At 42.7% G+C, this 17,012-nt stretch overlaps 1 protein-coding gene across 5 annotated transcripts in view; it reads right to left on the bottom strand.

Moving 5' to 3' along the window:
• Nucleotides 1–17,012, bottom strand: part of NPSR1 (neuropeptide S receptor 1) — a 239,782-nt gene that overhangs the window by 28,352 nt on the left and 194,418 nt on the right. For 3 of the 5 annotated variants that reach the window (XM_023191700.2, XM_023191702.2, XM_023191703.1), the window contains 3 exons: nt 15,954–16,030; nt 5,477–5,563; nt 1,785–1,965 (listed from right to left, as the gene is read on the bottom strand). In XM_023191700.2, coding sequence (XP_023047468.1) covers nt 1,785–1,965; nt 5,477–5,563; nt 15,954–16,030 — 345 coding nt within the window. Of the gene's footprint in view, nt 1–468; nt 884–1,784; nt 1,966–5,476; nt 5,564–15,953; nt 16,031–17,012 lie in introns of those variants that run through there. The other 2 variants (XM_023191701.2, XM_023191704.1) reach the window with 1 other exon arrangement.

Below are 17,012 nucleotides of genomic sequence, written 5' to 3'. Positions count from 1 at the left end.
AAAGAAAGAAAGAAAGAAAGAAAGAAAGAAAGAAAGAAAGAAAGAAAGAAGCCTCAAGGACATGTGTGTTCTAGGGACCAGCTCTCAGAGGCTGGAAGTCAGGGTCCCATGGCTTTTTAGCACAACTTATTTTCTATCAGAAGCCGTATCCCTTCATTTCACCTTGTTCTGGAGGGCCAACAGTGTGCCCTTTCCACAAATCATTTGTTGATGGAATAGGAGATGCACTTGGCTGCTGCCAGCACACCCATCTGCAAACCGAGGCTATCTGCAGAAGAGGTGCAAAGCACTAATGCCTGGAAATGAATTTGTTGGCATTTCAAGGACAAACACTTTCTTGGCTATAAGCACTGAACCTCCAATCCAAAACTGGGGAAAAAGTCTAGGCTTAATTAAGTCTTTTATTTTCTTCTTTGTAATGAGAATATTCATGTATAACCCAGCTACCTTTGTCCCCTCTGCTTGCCTGTCTACTCACTGGCTCCAAGCCAGGACCTTGGGCCACTGATGCCTGTGTTCACTGGGTTCAGGTGCTGGTCAGTGGGAAGGAGGGCTGGGAATGGTCGGGAAGGAAGGTGTTTCCTTCCTGGCTGGCATGAGTAACTGGGGAGTTCGTGTTGGCCAATACTTAACGCAGTGCATGCACTCATTAGAACATTTGTCTTGTGCATCTCCCAGGTGATGACGAGGGTGGGATGAAGTTGGCTCGGGTTTTATGCACATGTCCAAGCAGGTGACAGCGACCTGGGAGAGTTGATGGTGCTCAGCCTAGCACTGGCACTGTCCTAGGGTCTAGATGAATTCTGGCCTGGACAGAATCTGCATCTCATGCCTCTCGGTTCTCTCTCGGAACGTCATTCTGGAATCCTGTGATCTTCGCTCCCTGGAGAAAGTCAAAATAAAGCAGGGAGGGAAATAATTTGACATAATGAAAAGGGAAGTAGACATGTTAAGATACAATAGTTATAAAAACTGTATTAAAGATCAGACAACTGTGCCAGGCACTTTACATGTAATACCCTGACCTTCCTTCTCCATGACTCACAGCTCTCCTTCTCACTGGTCAGCACCAGAGCCCAGAGGACAGAGACATCACAGGCCAATAGGTAGACACTGCTATTAGCCCCGTTTTACAGATGAAGAAGCTGAGGTTTATAGACGTTAAATAACTTGCCCAAGGTCATACATCGCTACGAATAAGCAATGGCAAGATATAAACTTCAACGACTGGCATTAAGCCCAAGACTTAAATTGTTCTCCTCTTGTATCTCCTATGGAATTTTCCACCTACCCTCTGTGGCTTATGCAGGAAAACAACTGAAACACAGCAGAAAAACAGAAGAATCACAATAACTGTGGGAGGGATTTAATTTCAGCTCTGCTAATTATTCATATAAACTCAATGATGTCATTAACCATGTAAGACTCACTTTGTTTATCTCTAAAATGATAATAAGGCTCCATGTCCTGTTATTGCCATAGAACTGTATTGAAGCAATTCATGTGAAGATGCTTTGAACAAAAGCAAGGTCTTCTAGATGTGTCATGATTAAAGTGTTTTCTATACGAGGTGTTGTGGTATAGGAAAAAGCACATCAGCTGTGGCCTGGGTGAGGGTTTAAATCAGCCACGTTAGTGGAATCTTTCTGACTCTCAAGCCTCTCATCTATAAAAGGGGGATTCTGTAACCTGCTGGAGAGTTTAGACATGAGAAACCCATGTGTTGACAGAATCCCAGTGCAGTGACCATCAGTGTGTCTGACCCATGCAAGAGCTCCCCTTACCCGCAGGGGAAAGAGATGGAGCTGCTGAAGACACAGTAGATGAGGGGGTTGATGGCACTATTCAATGCTGGCAGGTTCTGAATGATCACAGAGGCATAGAAACGCTCCTGAGTGTCTGGAAGGAGGTTGAAATTGTCCAAAATGTCAAAGAGGAAGTATGGACTCCAACAGCAGATGAAGGCTGGGGGAGAAGAGAGCCATTAGCACCAGAGCAAGTAACAGTTGAGGGGTCTCTTTTGGTTGGTCCTGACTGGACTTTTACCTGGGAGGTTCTTTGGGACCTGGAATTTCTCAGAAATATTGGGGTTGGATGCTGTTTAGAGCATTGATGTCACATTCACTTAAACACAAACACACATACATATGGACACATCTTACAGACATGTTCCTAAAACTGAGCAAAGGTCGTAGAGCTTCTCTGTCCATAAAGAAGGGTCAAATTTCCACTGCTGTGGATTCTTTATAGAAACCCCAGGAACAAGTGACTATGGCCATACCATCTCATCCAACACAGGGATCAGGAAAAAATAGCAAAATACTTTGAAGATTCTCTAGGAAAAGACAGAACAGGAAGCATTTTGACCACATAGTGACTACCGGTTTTAGGTTATGTCAGGGAGAAGGGGTGATCACAATATTTTCTAAGCACACACCAGTTTAATGACAGTGTTCTCAATTTTCTCCTTCACCTCTAAGTTGGCCTCTCCAGAAAATACCTACATTATACCCTTCTCTAAATCCATTGGCATGTATGAGACCCCAATTTTGTTTGGCTCTAAATTCTCAAAAGAAATGGATGAAAGGTGGGGATTCAGAGTGTGATGGCTAGTTTTGAGACTACTTGACTGGGCTGCAGAGTGCTCAGATGTTTGGTTAAACACTATTCTGGATACGTATGAAGACGTTTCTGGATGAGTGTAACATTTGAACTGTTAGAGTAAGAAAAGCAGATTGCCCTCCCCTGTTCATGGGCCATGTCCAATCTACTGAAGGCCTTAGTCATAGAAAAACGTTAAGTAAAAGAAGATTTACTCTGTTTGCCTGTCTTCAAGCTAGGAAATTGGTCTTCTGCCTTCACACTTGGAATCAAACTGAAATGTATACCATCCACTCTCCCGATTTTCAGACCTTTGGACTCAGACTTGGACTGGCACCTACACTGTTGGTTTTCCTGGGTCTCCAGCTTCCAACTGCACAGCTTGGGAATTCTCAGCCTCCGTAATTACCTGGGCCAATCCCTTCTAATAAACCTCTCTCTCTCATTATCCTCTGGAGAGCACAGACTATGACACAGAGCTAAACATTCATGAGTTGACTGGAAATACATACATCTCTCATCTTCTTGCCATAACTTCTCTACTCTCCTTCTCCCACTTTCTCATCCATAGACTTTTTTCTCAGAGTAGAAGTTTGGCTTCCTTGGCTGTCTGCATGCAGGGACAAGCTTTCTGCCATAACTCTGTAATGCGGATTCTGTAACTTGTTGGGGAATTTTAGAATGATAGACTCACTGTTCCCCTCTCGACCCCAGACCTTGGCAATGTATTAAAGTGGAGCAATTCAAACACAAAGCCCACTAAGTGTTCTGGATCCTGGTTAATTAACCCAAACACTGGCCCTGAACAGTATCTGGGACACTAAGCGGGGCAAATGGCCTTGTGAGCTTGTGTGTCTGCATGTGTGTATATGTGGGGTTGGAGGATTCTGGTTGTCACAGGGATACCAGTTCTCTGGAATGGTACAGGCAGCCCAGCCAGCGAAGATTTGTATCTACTTTGAATGCCTATTCATGTAGAAGAGAAACTTCTGTATAGTTATCCCAGTCTAGAAACCTGACTTTGTTTTACACATTAACACAGATTAAGTAAATATTGAAATTTGTAGAAATACAATTCTGTTGTAAATGGAGGAAACATTACTTTGTTTAATTCAAAATTTTACAAGGATTTTTTATTTTTGGCAGCTCAGAAAATCAAGTCACTGACAGCAATACTGCTTACATTTTTTTATGTCTCCATGAAAATACACCTGTATTGGTTTTCATTGTAGCTGTTATTATGTCAAGGCGTAGGTGTGACTACTTCATTATTTTTCTAGTGTAGCTGTGCTTACGTTTTTACACGTTAAAATTGGTATAAATTTTAATTAATTAACAAAAATAGTATTGTTTTATTTTAGATTATTTTCTTATTCCTCCTTTATATTATTTTTTGGCAATATATTAACGTTTTAATTATCATGGTAGGTAGTATAAGTAGGCATTTTATTTCAAGATGGGAAAGGGACATTACAAAGTGTTTGCTATAGAAAGGGCCCTTTTGGTCTGATAGGGCTGTCGACATTTGCTGACCCTCTAGTAGGTGTCTCTGCTTGCTGACTGAAGGGATCCCGCATGGCCTTGGTGTATGGCTGCTGATGACAAAGGGCTATGTTGGCTTTGGGACACACTTGTAAACATAACATTTTCCAACTCAACATCCAGGGAACGTGCATCTGTCGTTCTGACTATCTGAGAAGACAGAGGACTCTTTGATCTACTTCAGAAGCCTCTGACAAAGTTTTTGAGCCCCGGTGGGTTGTATATGTTTTATCCCAGTTCCGCCTGCAATGCTGTTTTGTGCCTACGTCCTGCTGGCTGAGTCATGCTGTGTGTGGTCTGTTTGGCATTTTGCAGTTGCGTTTTAGAAGGGTAAGAAGACTGTTCTGGTGCTTTGACATGTAGCTAATGGGAGATCTATGCTTCCTCAGAGCTTCCAAGAGCTGCCAGAGGGGCAAGGAGGGGATATGTAAGCTAAATAAAAAAGAAAATAGTACAAATCCCTTTCCTTCTTGCATATTTTCATTCATTCATTCATTCATTCATTCATTCATTCAACAAATGTTAATTGAGCAGTGTGTAGGGGACCCTATTTTAGGTCTTGGTGATAATATAAGTAACACAAAAGCCAAGGTCATTGCCCTCACAGATTCACTACTCCAACAGGGGAGACAGACTATAAGAAAATCAGTCTATGTCCTACAGTGCCAGGCAGAACCAAGAACAAAAGTAAGACAGAGTAGACTAGAAAAAGGATATTAAAAAGACTTGTCAAGGAGCCCTCAGGGAGGTGGCATTGTTGGGGAACAAATGAGGTTAGGAAGTAAGTCAGATCACCACCGGAGAGCAGAGTATTTCAGACAGGAAATAGTGCAAGGTGACTTTATGAGTCTTAAGAGTAGAGAGAAAGGAAAAGGAAAGGGCAGAAGACAGAAGGGTGGAAGGGCAGGTAAGGTGCCATAAGGGAGAAATTTGTAGTGAACCTAACATTAAATATTCAGAAAAGGTGGAAAGCCACTTCCATCTTCTTTTTGCTTGTGAACTCCAACCCTGGGGAAGAGAGTGTCTTCAAGGAAGTGACTGAGTTAGCAGGTGATGTGAGCATCCGTTTCAGCTAGTTCCTAATCAGATTTTCTCCAAATTATTCAACCCATAGCCTTGGCAGGCAGCTGTATTCATAAGGAGAGAAATTAGGAACCAAATGTGAGCCCTTGAAGGAACCATGAATGGGCTGATGAGTTTCACACATTCCTTTCCAATCAGACCAATGTAGAAGTGCCCGTTGGCAAATTCCTTTCTGCCACCAGGTCCCAGGAGCAAGCTTGCTTTTGGGATGTTCATACCACTTTACAGCTCAAGGAGGGACATAGCTTACCAAGAATGATGACGATGCTATACTTGATAGCCTTGATTTTTGCCTTTGAGATGAGTCCTCGGTTGTAGCTGCTGCACAGTTTCCCATCTGTAGATACAAGAGGGGGATAGTAAGATGAAGTGTTCAAGATGTGACAGTTTCTGTTTCTGCCAATAGGAACGTTAAAAGTTAGACTCCAGTTTTCACTTATATCCTGTGCATTTATGCCCAGATGGCCCTCCTTGAAAATTTTTAGATTAAAGATGGTTCCGGGCTGGTTTCTGGAGAATGCTCAGTTTATACCTTAATATTACATGCAAATGGTATGGAATGCTCAGACTCTCTCAAGAGACTTGGTCAGATGGTCTGAACAGCTGTAGCTGAAATTCGACCATGTGACCATGCAGGAGTTGAGGTCTTCCCTGAGGAGCACTACTCTCTGAGCCCTGGCTATGCTGAGACACCCATGCAGCCACTTTAGCAACCTAGGCAAAGTTATTTTCTAAAATGATTGCCCCAAACAAATACATTTGTAAAAAAAGAAACAAAAACAAAAACAAAACAAAACAAAAAAACACTCTCAAGAAAAGCTCAAGACAGGGGTATCAGAACTCTCCAAAATAGGAGCTTGGATATACATTTTTTTTGTATGTGGCTGTTGTCTGATGGTGAACATTGAGGGGTGAATGTAAGGATCTACTAGAATACAAGCTTGATGAGGACAGGGGCTTTGTTTTTTGCACTCCTGTAGCCTATACACATATTCAGTGACTAACACAAATACGTTGAATGAATCAATAACCACCTCTCACTAGTCAAGCAGTGGCAAAACAAAGTGATAGGATAGGCTAGGCAGGATCCAGTGCATTAGGCCTTAGTTAAAGGAGTGATTACCTATAAATTTGGGGATAAAAATGTCAGATGTGCTGTCCCTTTCCTCATGGAAGAGTTTTTTACTGTCAGGGCTTCCACCAGCCCACATGCCACCTTTGTGAAATTTCGGAAAAGGGGCCCTTTCTCTGATAAGCACAGGCCTGCCTAGGGCACACACTCAGTGAGGGAAATATGAAGAGGATGCCAGCCACACACACCTCTCAGCCAGGAGCCACCCAGTGAGGCTCAGTGGGCACAACCCTAGTGGTGGCCCTGGTCAGAGGCCCACTCAGGGCATCCAAAAAGTCACATGGAGTAGGGCAGTTGTGCACTAGAAAGACAAACTGCTGTACTCCATTGTGTTCACTGCACTGCCCAGCTCTCACGTTCGAAATTTATTTTAATGCCCATGGAAACCAGTCAGATGTTTACCTTTGCAATATTCATTCAATCCCGCCACCAATCTGATCTAGCCCAACCCCCCAAGTATAGCACATCTGCTAAGAGATAAGGACTGACTAGAAGGGCTGAAATATAGTACTTGTTCTCTAATAATTTTCAATCCAGCATGAAAGATCACACACTCTCCATAAAACTGGTTGAGATGAGCGAGATGCTGCTATGGTTTGAATGACTCTGCCAAAACTCATGTGTAAATTTAATTGTCATTGTAACAGTATTGGGAGGTGGAGCCTTTGAGAGGTGATTAGGCCACTAGGGCTTGGCCCTCATGAATGAATTATTGCTATTATTGTGGAAGAGGGCTTCTGATGGGATGGACGAGTTTGGCTTGACTTTCTCTCTGTCTTGGGTGCTCACTTTCGCCCTCTGTCTTCTGCCATGGGATGACCTTTGCCAGTTGCAAGTGCCCTGCTCTTGGATTTCCCAGTCTCTAGAACCATAAGCCAAATCAATCTCTTTTTAAATAAATTTCTCAGTCTGTGGTATTCTGTTATAGCAGCAGAAAATGGACTAAGACAGATAGAAACCAACTGTGGACAGAGGAGAGACCCATCCTTCCACCACTGTGCTGGGGAGGCTGTGTGGGAGTTGCAGAGAGCATCAAGTGAACTCAAATGACATAAGAAGGATTCCAAGACAAAGGCGGGATGTGGCGTGGGATCAGGAGAGGTGGGAGGCACAGAGTGAATATCCTCAGCCAAGACATGGAACAAGAAAACGTAGGATGCGTTTTAACCACAGTGAGTCATATTGCTTGGCTGTAACCTACAAATATATGGGGTTTGAGAGTGGAGAAGAGAACTGAAGGCAAACTGGGAAGGCCTTGAATGTCTTTCTGAGGAGCTTGGGCTGAACTCCTGAGGCAGCCGCAGGCCACTGAAGTTTCTGAGTAGTTTTGCAGTGTGAACATTTACTCATTGCAGAGGACAAATGATTTTCAAGAGTAACAGGAATAGGGGCTCTTTAGGTACAAAGAAAAAATGCTAATTATAATTAATTCATATTTCTTAAAGCATACCCTGTAAGGCCACTCCTAAATACCATTAGGGTCTTCAGATTCTTCTGTGCATTTCATGGGACCACAAAACCTCAGCCTTGTAAGAAAGCAAATGCTTCAGAAAATTTAGAGCAGTGATTCTCTGCTGGGGTGATCTTACTTTACAGGGAACTTTTGGCAATGTCTGGACACATTTTTAATCATCACGATTATGTGTGAATGTGTGCTACTGGCATCTAGTGGGCAGAGACCAGGAATGTTGCTAAACATCCTTCAATGCACAGGGCAGCCCCCACAACAAAGAATTATCCAGTCCAAAATGCCAAAGGTGTCAAAGGCGAGAAACCTTGATTTCCAGGATGGGATCTTGGGAAGGACACAGGCTTTAAGATCAGATTGGAACGGATCCTCCATCTCTACCAATTACTAAAACTGTGTAACCTTAGGCAAATTGTCTAAAGTTCCCGGCTTCAGTTTTCCCATTTAAAACTTGAGGTGTAGAACACCTAATTCAGAGTTACTTTGAAGATTAACATAAAATAATATATTCAAGGAACCAAGCCCCATGATGGGATGTCAGATGTCTTATCAGTTGAGATGAATGCAGTTTTATCAGTATTTCAGGTGGAAGGTGAGCCATCTTTATGGAAGTGAATAGAAGGTATTACTACATTTGATTGTCTATTATACAAGGTTGTTATCTGTGTAAGAATTATGTACAGCAGAAAATGATCCAAGTGAGATTATACCCATGGGGGGCAAGTAAAGAAGACAGCAGACCAAATTATATTCTTTCAAAGCATCCCCACTGGCTGTTCCTAGGCAACAGCTGGCCCCTAAACAGTATGGTTCTGAAGACTAAGTTGGTCTTTCAGAAAGTTTTCGAGAATGACATTTGTGCTCTGAAATCCCTTTAAAATGGAAACCCGCAGTGCTTTCCACAGGGCAACTGGGTGACAATATAATCAACTACCTGCCCAGAGATCAGAGAAAAGCATCTTTAATCTGACCATTCCAGGAAATGCAAAGCCTCTAGCTTCTAAAGATGGCCCTTCAGAGAGAGCTGAGCTACAAAATGCCGGTAATTCTCCTTTATTGGGAGATAAAAGGATTATTTCTACTCAGGCCTTGGCGCTGAGCTGCAGTGAAAAACAGTTAAATTCAGCTGTCACTGTGCATTAATAACTTAGGTAGCCTGAAGGTGGCAGGTCCATTCGATTTGGGACTGGAAGAAGCACACTGATGTGGACTGTTTTAGTTCCAGAGTACATCCCTAATGGGGGCACATGTTGAAAATTTAGTCTCCAAATGGCCATTTCTGGCTCCTCACCTTCCCAAGACCACAGGCCTCTTACAGAGCCACTGGGAACCCATTATTTGTGCAGGCTGAGCACCTGAAGTGGGAGCAGTTGGCACTTTGGGATTTCAAATGGAAGTAGAATTATTTCCTGGGAGGTGGTGGGGGGAATTCATCTGTGAACTTATAGTGAGTGCAGGTGATTTGTTTAGAAACAAGGAAGTCTAACTGGAAATATTTTAAAATAAATATGCTTCTTATATTAGAAACTTTGTGTATGTTAGGTTGATTTTTAAAAACTTCAAAGTTTTTTAGCAGTTTTTCCTGATTTCTAAAATTTTTAAAACTTGAAATTCATTTTGAACAGTAACATTCTCTTTACTAATACAGCTTGAATACCCCCATGAAATCATCAGTTCAGTATTTTAAGCACATTAGGTCTCATCTGCTTAGCTGCAGGACTGCGGTCCATTTCTTCCCAGGGGGTTTTTGTCCCTCTAGTTTTTCTGAGAGACCCAAGGAGGTGTCTCAATGTTCCGGGATCCACCTGGGCCACCGCCTGTGCCTCTATCATGACACTATCTGGATCCTGCTTTCTAAGCTCGCTGCAGCTGCCCTGGGTTGCCCCAGGTCACTTCACCCAGACCTCCCCTTTGCCAAGGACTGCCTCTTGAGGGGCTCTGGCTGGGCACCAGATGCTTCCACAGCCACAGTCACTTCAAAGCAACGTTGTGAGTCTTCTTCATTATTGCTCTTGACCCTGGGCAGTTGCTTTGCTCTTCTGCTCCACCTCTCAGGGCCTCAGTTCTGTCCCTGGGCTGTCGGTTATTCAGCACCACTGCTCTTCTCTGGGATATCTGCTCTCCAAGTTCTCCTGCCAGGAAGCAAGGGAATGGCCTCTCTCCTCTGTGCTATGCTATTCCAGGGACCTGCAGCAGACTCACTTTAACTTCCAAGAGTTTCAGCTTCTTTAGCCCCCCACACAGCGTTTTCCTCCCTAGATGCCGACAAGTGGCTAGAGTGGTTAGGTGGGAATGTTCTTCTGTGACGCAGAACTTACATTTCCCTTTAACCTTAAGACACTCATTGTGCCTGACTCCATATTCTCCAGAATGTTTTCACATTCAGGGATCTTATTGTCCCTTTCTAGTCATCTGAGGTACTCCCTCTCTCCCCATTAGCTAGACATGCCTGCATATATCTGAACCTTCAAGTAAGAAAGCATTTTGAGTTCCTTTTCAGGTTTTTAGCCCAGAGCCAACCGTAAATTGTAGCTAGATATGAGATTTCACTAACCCACCAGATAGCCCTTTCTGTACCTCAGCACCTCAGCTCAGGCAGAAGCAGGAGCCCTGACAGTCTAAAATAATTATGCAAAGACAGATGAGCTGTTCACCAAACCCATTCCTGTTTCTCCAGGGCACACAATGAGACTACAATTCCCAGCTTGCCTTCCAGCAGTGTGTAGTCATGTGACTAAGATCTGCCTAAGGGATACTGGGAAGAGTCAATGTCTACCATCCCCAAACCTGGCTCAGATACCTCTCCTGAGCAGTCCTCCACTCTCTCTCTTCCCCAGTCCCTGCCTGCTGGAGGGAGGTGCTGAGGGGTACCTTAGCAGCCCTCTGTTAAGTGTGGCAGAATCTCCACCTGCTTGAATTTCTGAACGACTGTGTGGAACAATGCCTTTCCCTCTGGTCTTTATTGCCAACTGGATTTTAATTAAGACATAAACTTCTATGTGGGTAAGGCTACTGATATTTTGGGTTATACAGCTGCTAGTGTTTCTCTCACTAAAGTAGAGATTGGTACCTCATATGCAGTGCTGTCTTAATGAAAACCTGAAACATGTGGCATTGGATTCGTGGGCAGGCAGCAGGTGGCAAGGAAACTGAGGTTTCCATTTGTCTATTGTGCCAATACCGCCCTCTGACTTTATAATGCTTTCAATATTTGGTAAACCAAACTTTCTCTACCTTGTTTTGCATCTCTAGGAATGTCTAGGCTACTCATGGCTCTTGAATTTTCCACGCCTATTTTAAAATAGGCTTGTGAAGCTCAATAAAATGTTTTAATTCAATTTTGTTTGGAACTTTGTTAACTTGTAGATCAGCTGGGGAGATTCAACATCTTTATGGTATTGAACCTTACTATCCATGAACATGTCATAATCGTCATTTATTTGTATCTTTATGTTTTTCTGGCACATCTTTTATTAAATGTAGTTAATTGTAGAGAAGTAATTTTATTCACAGTTACTGATGAAGAAGCTGATATGGACAGCAGTTAATGGGCTTCTCTTAAATTTTTTAAGATAGAAAGTGAATAGGACTTTACCCAATTCCTAATCTGTAGCTTTTTTCCTTCACTCTAGTGTGCCTCATTTAATTAAAAACATGGAATTTAGATATAGCATGGATCATATCTGCTAAGCCATGATAGCTAGACATAGTTATAATGAGAAATTTGTCTGTTCCATGGGTATACTTGCCCAATCTCCTGCTCCCGTGCAGTAGTAAATGTTCTAGTTTGCACAAGTAAATCCTCCCGGACATCCATAATATGCTCATTTATGAAAGATAAAATACAGGATTGGAAACCCTGTCTCCTCCACGTCTTGCCCTCCACGCTTGTTTGTGGGAAAGTCTTTAGATAATTTATGATACAGTTCTTTTTCTTTTCCTTTCTGTCAGTGTTTGACTGGGAGAAAATAGACATATTTGTCAGTAAGAAGAATGGTTCTCGCACTAAGGATGGCTTGAGTTTTTCAGCCAGTGTTTACAAAGTGAGCTTCTGTTCACACTAATCATGGCTAATGTCCCCTCGTTGATGAGCAATAATCCTGGCATGCAGACCCAGCTGGAGATCCCATTTACCTGCCAACTCTAGAGCTGCTTGGCTGTAATGACAGATGGGAAATCAACTGCATTCCATTTATGAGTAAGATATAGAGAGCATATAAGCTTTTGAGAATACCAGCTGCCCTTATTCCAGGACGAGGTCACTAACGGTAACTAAAAAATATATATAATGGAGATATAAAACTATATTAAAGAACAAAAAGTGGCGGCAGCCATTTCCACCTTTGGGAGGGAATAATGGCACCCTCTCTATCAGTGGGAAACAGAGCTCTAAGTGGCTTTGTATGGTTTCAAGGACCGGAAGTCAGGGGAGCCCAGGAGTGCAAGGACTGGCATATGCAGTAGCAGGAGACATGGGAACTTTGGAGAGAACCAGGAACTTAGCCTCCCTGGGGGGAGGCATGCTGAGGGAGGTGGTGAGCAAGAGCGGTGCTGCTGTGGAGGGAACAGGAGAGCTGTAGGAGGTGAGACAGTGAGAGTGAGTGCTCAGAGGGACAAGCAGGGAGGAGCATGTCAGACCCACAGAATTGGCAGAAATCACACGACAGGGGTTTATACCAATCTGATTCTTCTGAAAGTACAGGAAGACCTCGGCTACCTCCACAAAATTGGTCTCCACACTGCCAGTCATGACTCAGCCTTTAGATTTTAAATATATCAAAACAAAACCTTCAGGAGATGAGGTAGGAATAACTCTCTGAAGGCAAAGCTCTAGAGGAAGTGTCCTGGAAGGGAAGCCGCACACAAGACACCGAGTTTGTGTTTTTAATTTTTAAAAAGTCTTGTCCTTATGTGTGCACTCAATATGTGTGTATTTGAATACCAGTTGTGCCACATGCTACCCGTGAAAACAAGCAAACTGCTTAAGCTTTGAGTCTGTCTTCTGTCTGTGAGAGACAGTAACACCACCTTGAAGAGTTGTGGATTAACTCATTTCCTGTTTAGAAAAAAAAAAAAAAAAAAAAGCACAGCTCACTGCCAGTGCAGTATTCTCAAATGGGAAATGGGTTACATGGGAAATAGGCAATGGGCCATGGATGAAATGGAGCAAACAGGAAACGAGTTAAAGGGAAGAACACAAGGAAAAGACCTAGCAGTGGCTGACAGGAGCTGCTCCGTCTGTCCCTCTGTCTTCTCTGTTTGTGTTGAGAGATGAATGGATGATAGCTTTGAGTGGGCCTTAGAGGGTCTAAGCAAGACGTTTATACAGAGAAGTGCATGGCAAATACGTTTGTGGGTGCTGAGTTGATGGTTTTAAAAATGAATATACATATATACATCTAGGATAATATTGGCTGTTTACTCAGGCTAAAGGGCCACAGGGCTATTGTTTCAATTATATGATTTAGGTAATTGTAGAAAATTTTTACGTATGGCTAAGTGAAAAATAGAAGAAAATAAAAATCAACTAAAATTCAACCACTCAGAGATAATTTCAATAACATTGATAACATGTAGCTTCTTGATATTTTCCATTTCCCTCTCTCTCTAGCTATCATCTATCTATATATGCACATATATATTCTGCTAAGTAAAAATATGTGCACATATCTATAAAAGGGATACCATACTGCTTTCTTTTTCTTAATGTACTATATTGGAGAAATATTTCTATGGCAATAAGTACACTCTATATAATAATTTTTAGAGCTGCAGTATTTAATTGTATGGCTATATAATTATTATACTCAGTTCCCTCATTGTAGGGTATTCAGATCTTTTCAGTTATTCATGATTATAAACAATATTTCTTATATTTGTTTCCTTTCTCTTTCTTTCTCCCCCTCTTGCCTCTCTTCCTCTCCCTATCTTTCCTTTCCTTTCTTTTCCTTCCTTCCTTCCTTTTCTTTCTTTTCTTTCCTCACTCTTTCTTTCTCCCTCATTCTATCTTTTGTTCTTCATTTTATAAGGAGTGTATTTCCTTGTAGCATATGATATAACAATCTAATATATGATTATTTCCATATGGGCAGTTGTCTCAACATTAGTAATTAAACAGTTTCTATTTCTCTATCAGTTTAAAATACTTCATCACATTCTAAATTCCTGAGGTTTCCTTTAGCATTTCTGTTCTGTTGGAATTCCCTGTCCATATAATTCTCTTTCAATGATTATAGTATTATAATTATAGTACTTATGGAATTTATTTGATATTTGATAGAGGAAGGATGCCTTCATCCAATTTTTTTCAGACAAATATTCTAACTTTTAACCAAAGCCAATTGCACTGAATAGAATGAATTCACTTGTGTTTATTCTCTCTGATTGCTTTTGCTCTTCCAGAAAAACCAGGATGTGGAGACTGCACCAGTGGAAGGTAAGCACTAGGATCTGCATGGGGGCTGGAATTAGCCCCAAGCTGAATGACTGGGTCTTTGCGGGTTGAAAATTTCCAAGCAGCCTAAACACATCTCTTGGTTACACTGGTCAGTCAGCGTGAAGTTCAGCCACCTATGACTCTGTGTCTCAATGGACCAGATTGTCAAACCTGGTTGAACATCAAAAATACCTGAAGAGCTTTTCCGAAATAATGATGTCCATGCCCCACTCCAGATGGAGTGAATCAGAATCTGTCAGGGAATGGTGTCTGGGTTTTGGTGCATTTTAAAATCTCCCCAGGCAATTCTACTGTGTAGCCAGGGCCAAGACCCAAGGCCCTAGACTGTAAGTTGCCTATAGTCAGGAACCATGCTATTTATTCATTTGTCATTCCCAGTCCCTTGTACCACTCCTGACATGCAGAAGAACACAGAGGAACTGAACTGAATTCAGGCGAAGAACCCAGACTTACATATCTCTACTCATTCTTCTAGGGAAAAAGACACAGATTATCAGTGCCCGATAATACTTGTGCATCCTCTTGGCAGCCTCACAGTCTTATTGGAAAAAGTAACTTTAAGAGGGAGAAAACAAGCTCTGTCGTGGTCCAACAAAAGTTTAACTCACAGTCTGAAAAGACGAGGGCTTAGGGAGAATCCAGTCTACCCCCTTATTTTAACGTCTTGGAGCCCAGGGATTATGTAACTTTGCTAGGTGGCACAGCTCTTTGTGGCACATCTGGAACAGAAAGCAGCTCTTCTTATTCCAGATATTTGTGGTACGGCTTGTTGTCCTTGTGTGAGTGCATATAGTTGTGAGTATGCATTGTTAGTGTGTGTGAGACTGAGTGTGTGAAGGTGTGTGTATTTGTGTATATGAGCCTACGTTTTGTGTATGTGTATGCACAAGGAATGGGAGGGGTGTGTAACCTGAGCGGATCCAGTCTCCTTCTGCAGAGCTATGACATTACAACAAACAGAAAACTAGAAGCCCTTTCTTCTTTTGGTCCCTTGGTTTGCTGTGTTTTCTCCAGACCGACCTTGGTCAGGTCCAGTAATGTTTTCCTGGGAAGCAGGACAGGCTTCCAGGGCTCAGAGTCTACTGCGTACGAGGGGCTCTGCATTCAGGTTTACTGAGAAGGAACTTGGGGGAAGGTTGTAGTAGGTGGTCTTAGGCTTGATCTGGTTTGAATTGGTGTGTCGGGGCAGCTGGGAAAGAATGAACCACCGTGCCTTTACTGGCTTAGGGTCCAGGATTGTTCTATGGACAAATGGCAGCTTTATGTATCTGAAAATTCAAGTCAATCAGAAAAGCCTATCCTCATCTTTGCTGAAGGTGTGATGTCCTCCTTGGACAGTCTCTCTTTTCATATCTGTGTCCTCCAAGGTGCTTCTTTGCTAGAACTGAGGCTGGGATAACCCTTGGATCCTAGCTCAAAGGCTAACTCTCTGCTGGCATAGCTTGGCCAGGTCCAAAGTGCCCCCTTCCTTCTCCTAAATTTCAGGGAGGTCACATGGGGGACAACAGAGCCTGCCTGTGATAGCCTTTGGTGGGTCTGGTCTGTCGGCTGGGTCCTGATATGATCCTGTATGCTCATGTATCAAGGAATCCCCAGCTCACATTTGCTAGAGGAAAACCTCTGGAGAAGCAAATTAGCTAAGAATTGGGCCATGCAGAGTAGAGACTTACCTGAGCAGTTGGAAATCACTCTTTCGTAGGTTTTGCTTTTAATCCAAATAGTTCGGATCACAATGCCATACATGACGCTGCAGAAAGAATCAAAGGTAGTATTAAAGTGGCTGGTGGATCTCTACTGTGAGGACACAAAGACCACTCCCACCTCCCTGAGTGCAAGGTGCAAAGGGAGGAATCTTTTAACCATGCCTGTCCCTCTGTACTTGCTGTTTATAGAATCACAACTGAAAGTGCCCATGAGGATCCATTGGATGGAGTCACTTCTGTCTTAAGTGAGAAGGCTAAGACCTGGTGAAGTTAGGCAGTTTCCTCAAGGTAACCCAAATGGTTTGAAGGAGAGCTGTGATTAGAATCCAAAAACAGGCCTTAGAGTCAGAAAAGACTTGGGTCTCCTCTGCTACTTGTCTGTTGTACAATCCTGACTTTAGTGACGTCTTTTAAGTGACATCTATGATCCCTGACTCCAGCATTCATGGCTTTGTGTGATCCTCACCCCTTTAGTGTGGGAAGAGCAGGTGACTTGCCTCGAATCAATGCAGTGTGGCAAAGGGGATGGGACTGATTACACAGACTGTAGCGCCTGTCTTGTTGGTGTCTCTCCCCATTGCTGGCTTTGAAGAAGGAAGGTGCCATGAACCCCACAGCTGCAAGAAAATGAATTCCGCTAAGGACCTGAGGGAGCTTGGAAAAGAGCCTTTCCCAGTCCAGCCTCTGATGACCCCCTGCCCTGGATAAACAACTTGATGACTGCCTTGCCTGAGCAGGGGACCCAGTTAAGCCATGGCCAGATTCTTGACCCACAGAAACTGTGAGATGATAAATGTATCTTGCTTTAAGTCATTAGGTTTGTGGTAATTTGTAAAGGAGTAATAGATAACTACTACACTGAGCCTCAGCTGAGGTTCTACAAAATGGTGTTAACAAAACAGACCTCTTGAACTTTTTGAGTATCAGATGTGACAATATTTAAAGTGCCAAGTACAGTGCTGGAAAATTAGTGGAGATTAATTTCCTTTCTCCTCTTTCTTGCCTATTTTTTTACACTATATCACA

The sequence above is a fragment of the Piliocolobus tephrosceles genome, chromosome 8 (genome assembly GCF_002776525.5).
Source record: "Piliocolobus tephrosceles isolate RC106 chromosome 8, ASM277652v3, whole genome shotgun sequence".
Taxonomy (NCBI): domain Eukaryota; kingdom Metazoa; phylum Chordata; class Mammalia; order Primates; family Cercopithecidae; genus Piliocolobus; species Piliocolobus tephrosceles.
This window is presented reverse-complemented; position numbering and strand designations above follow the sequence as displayed.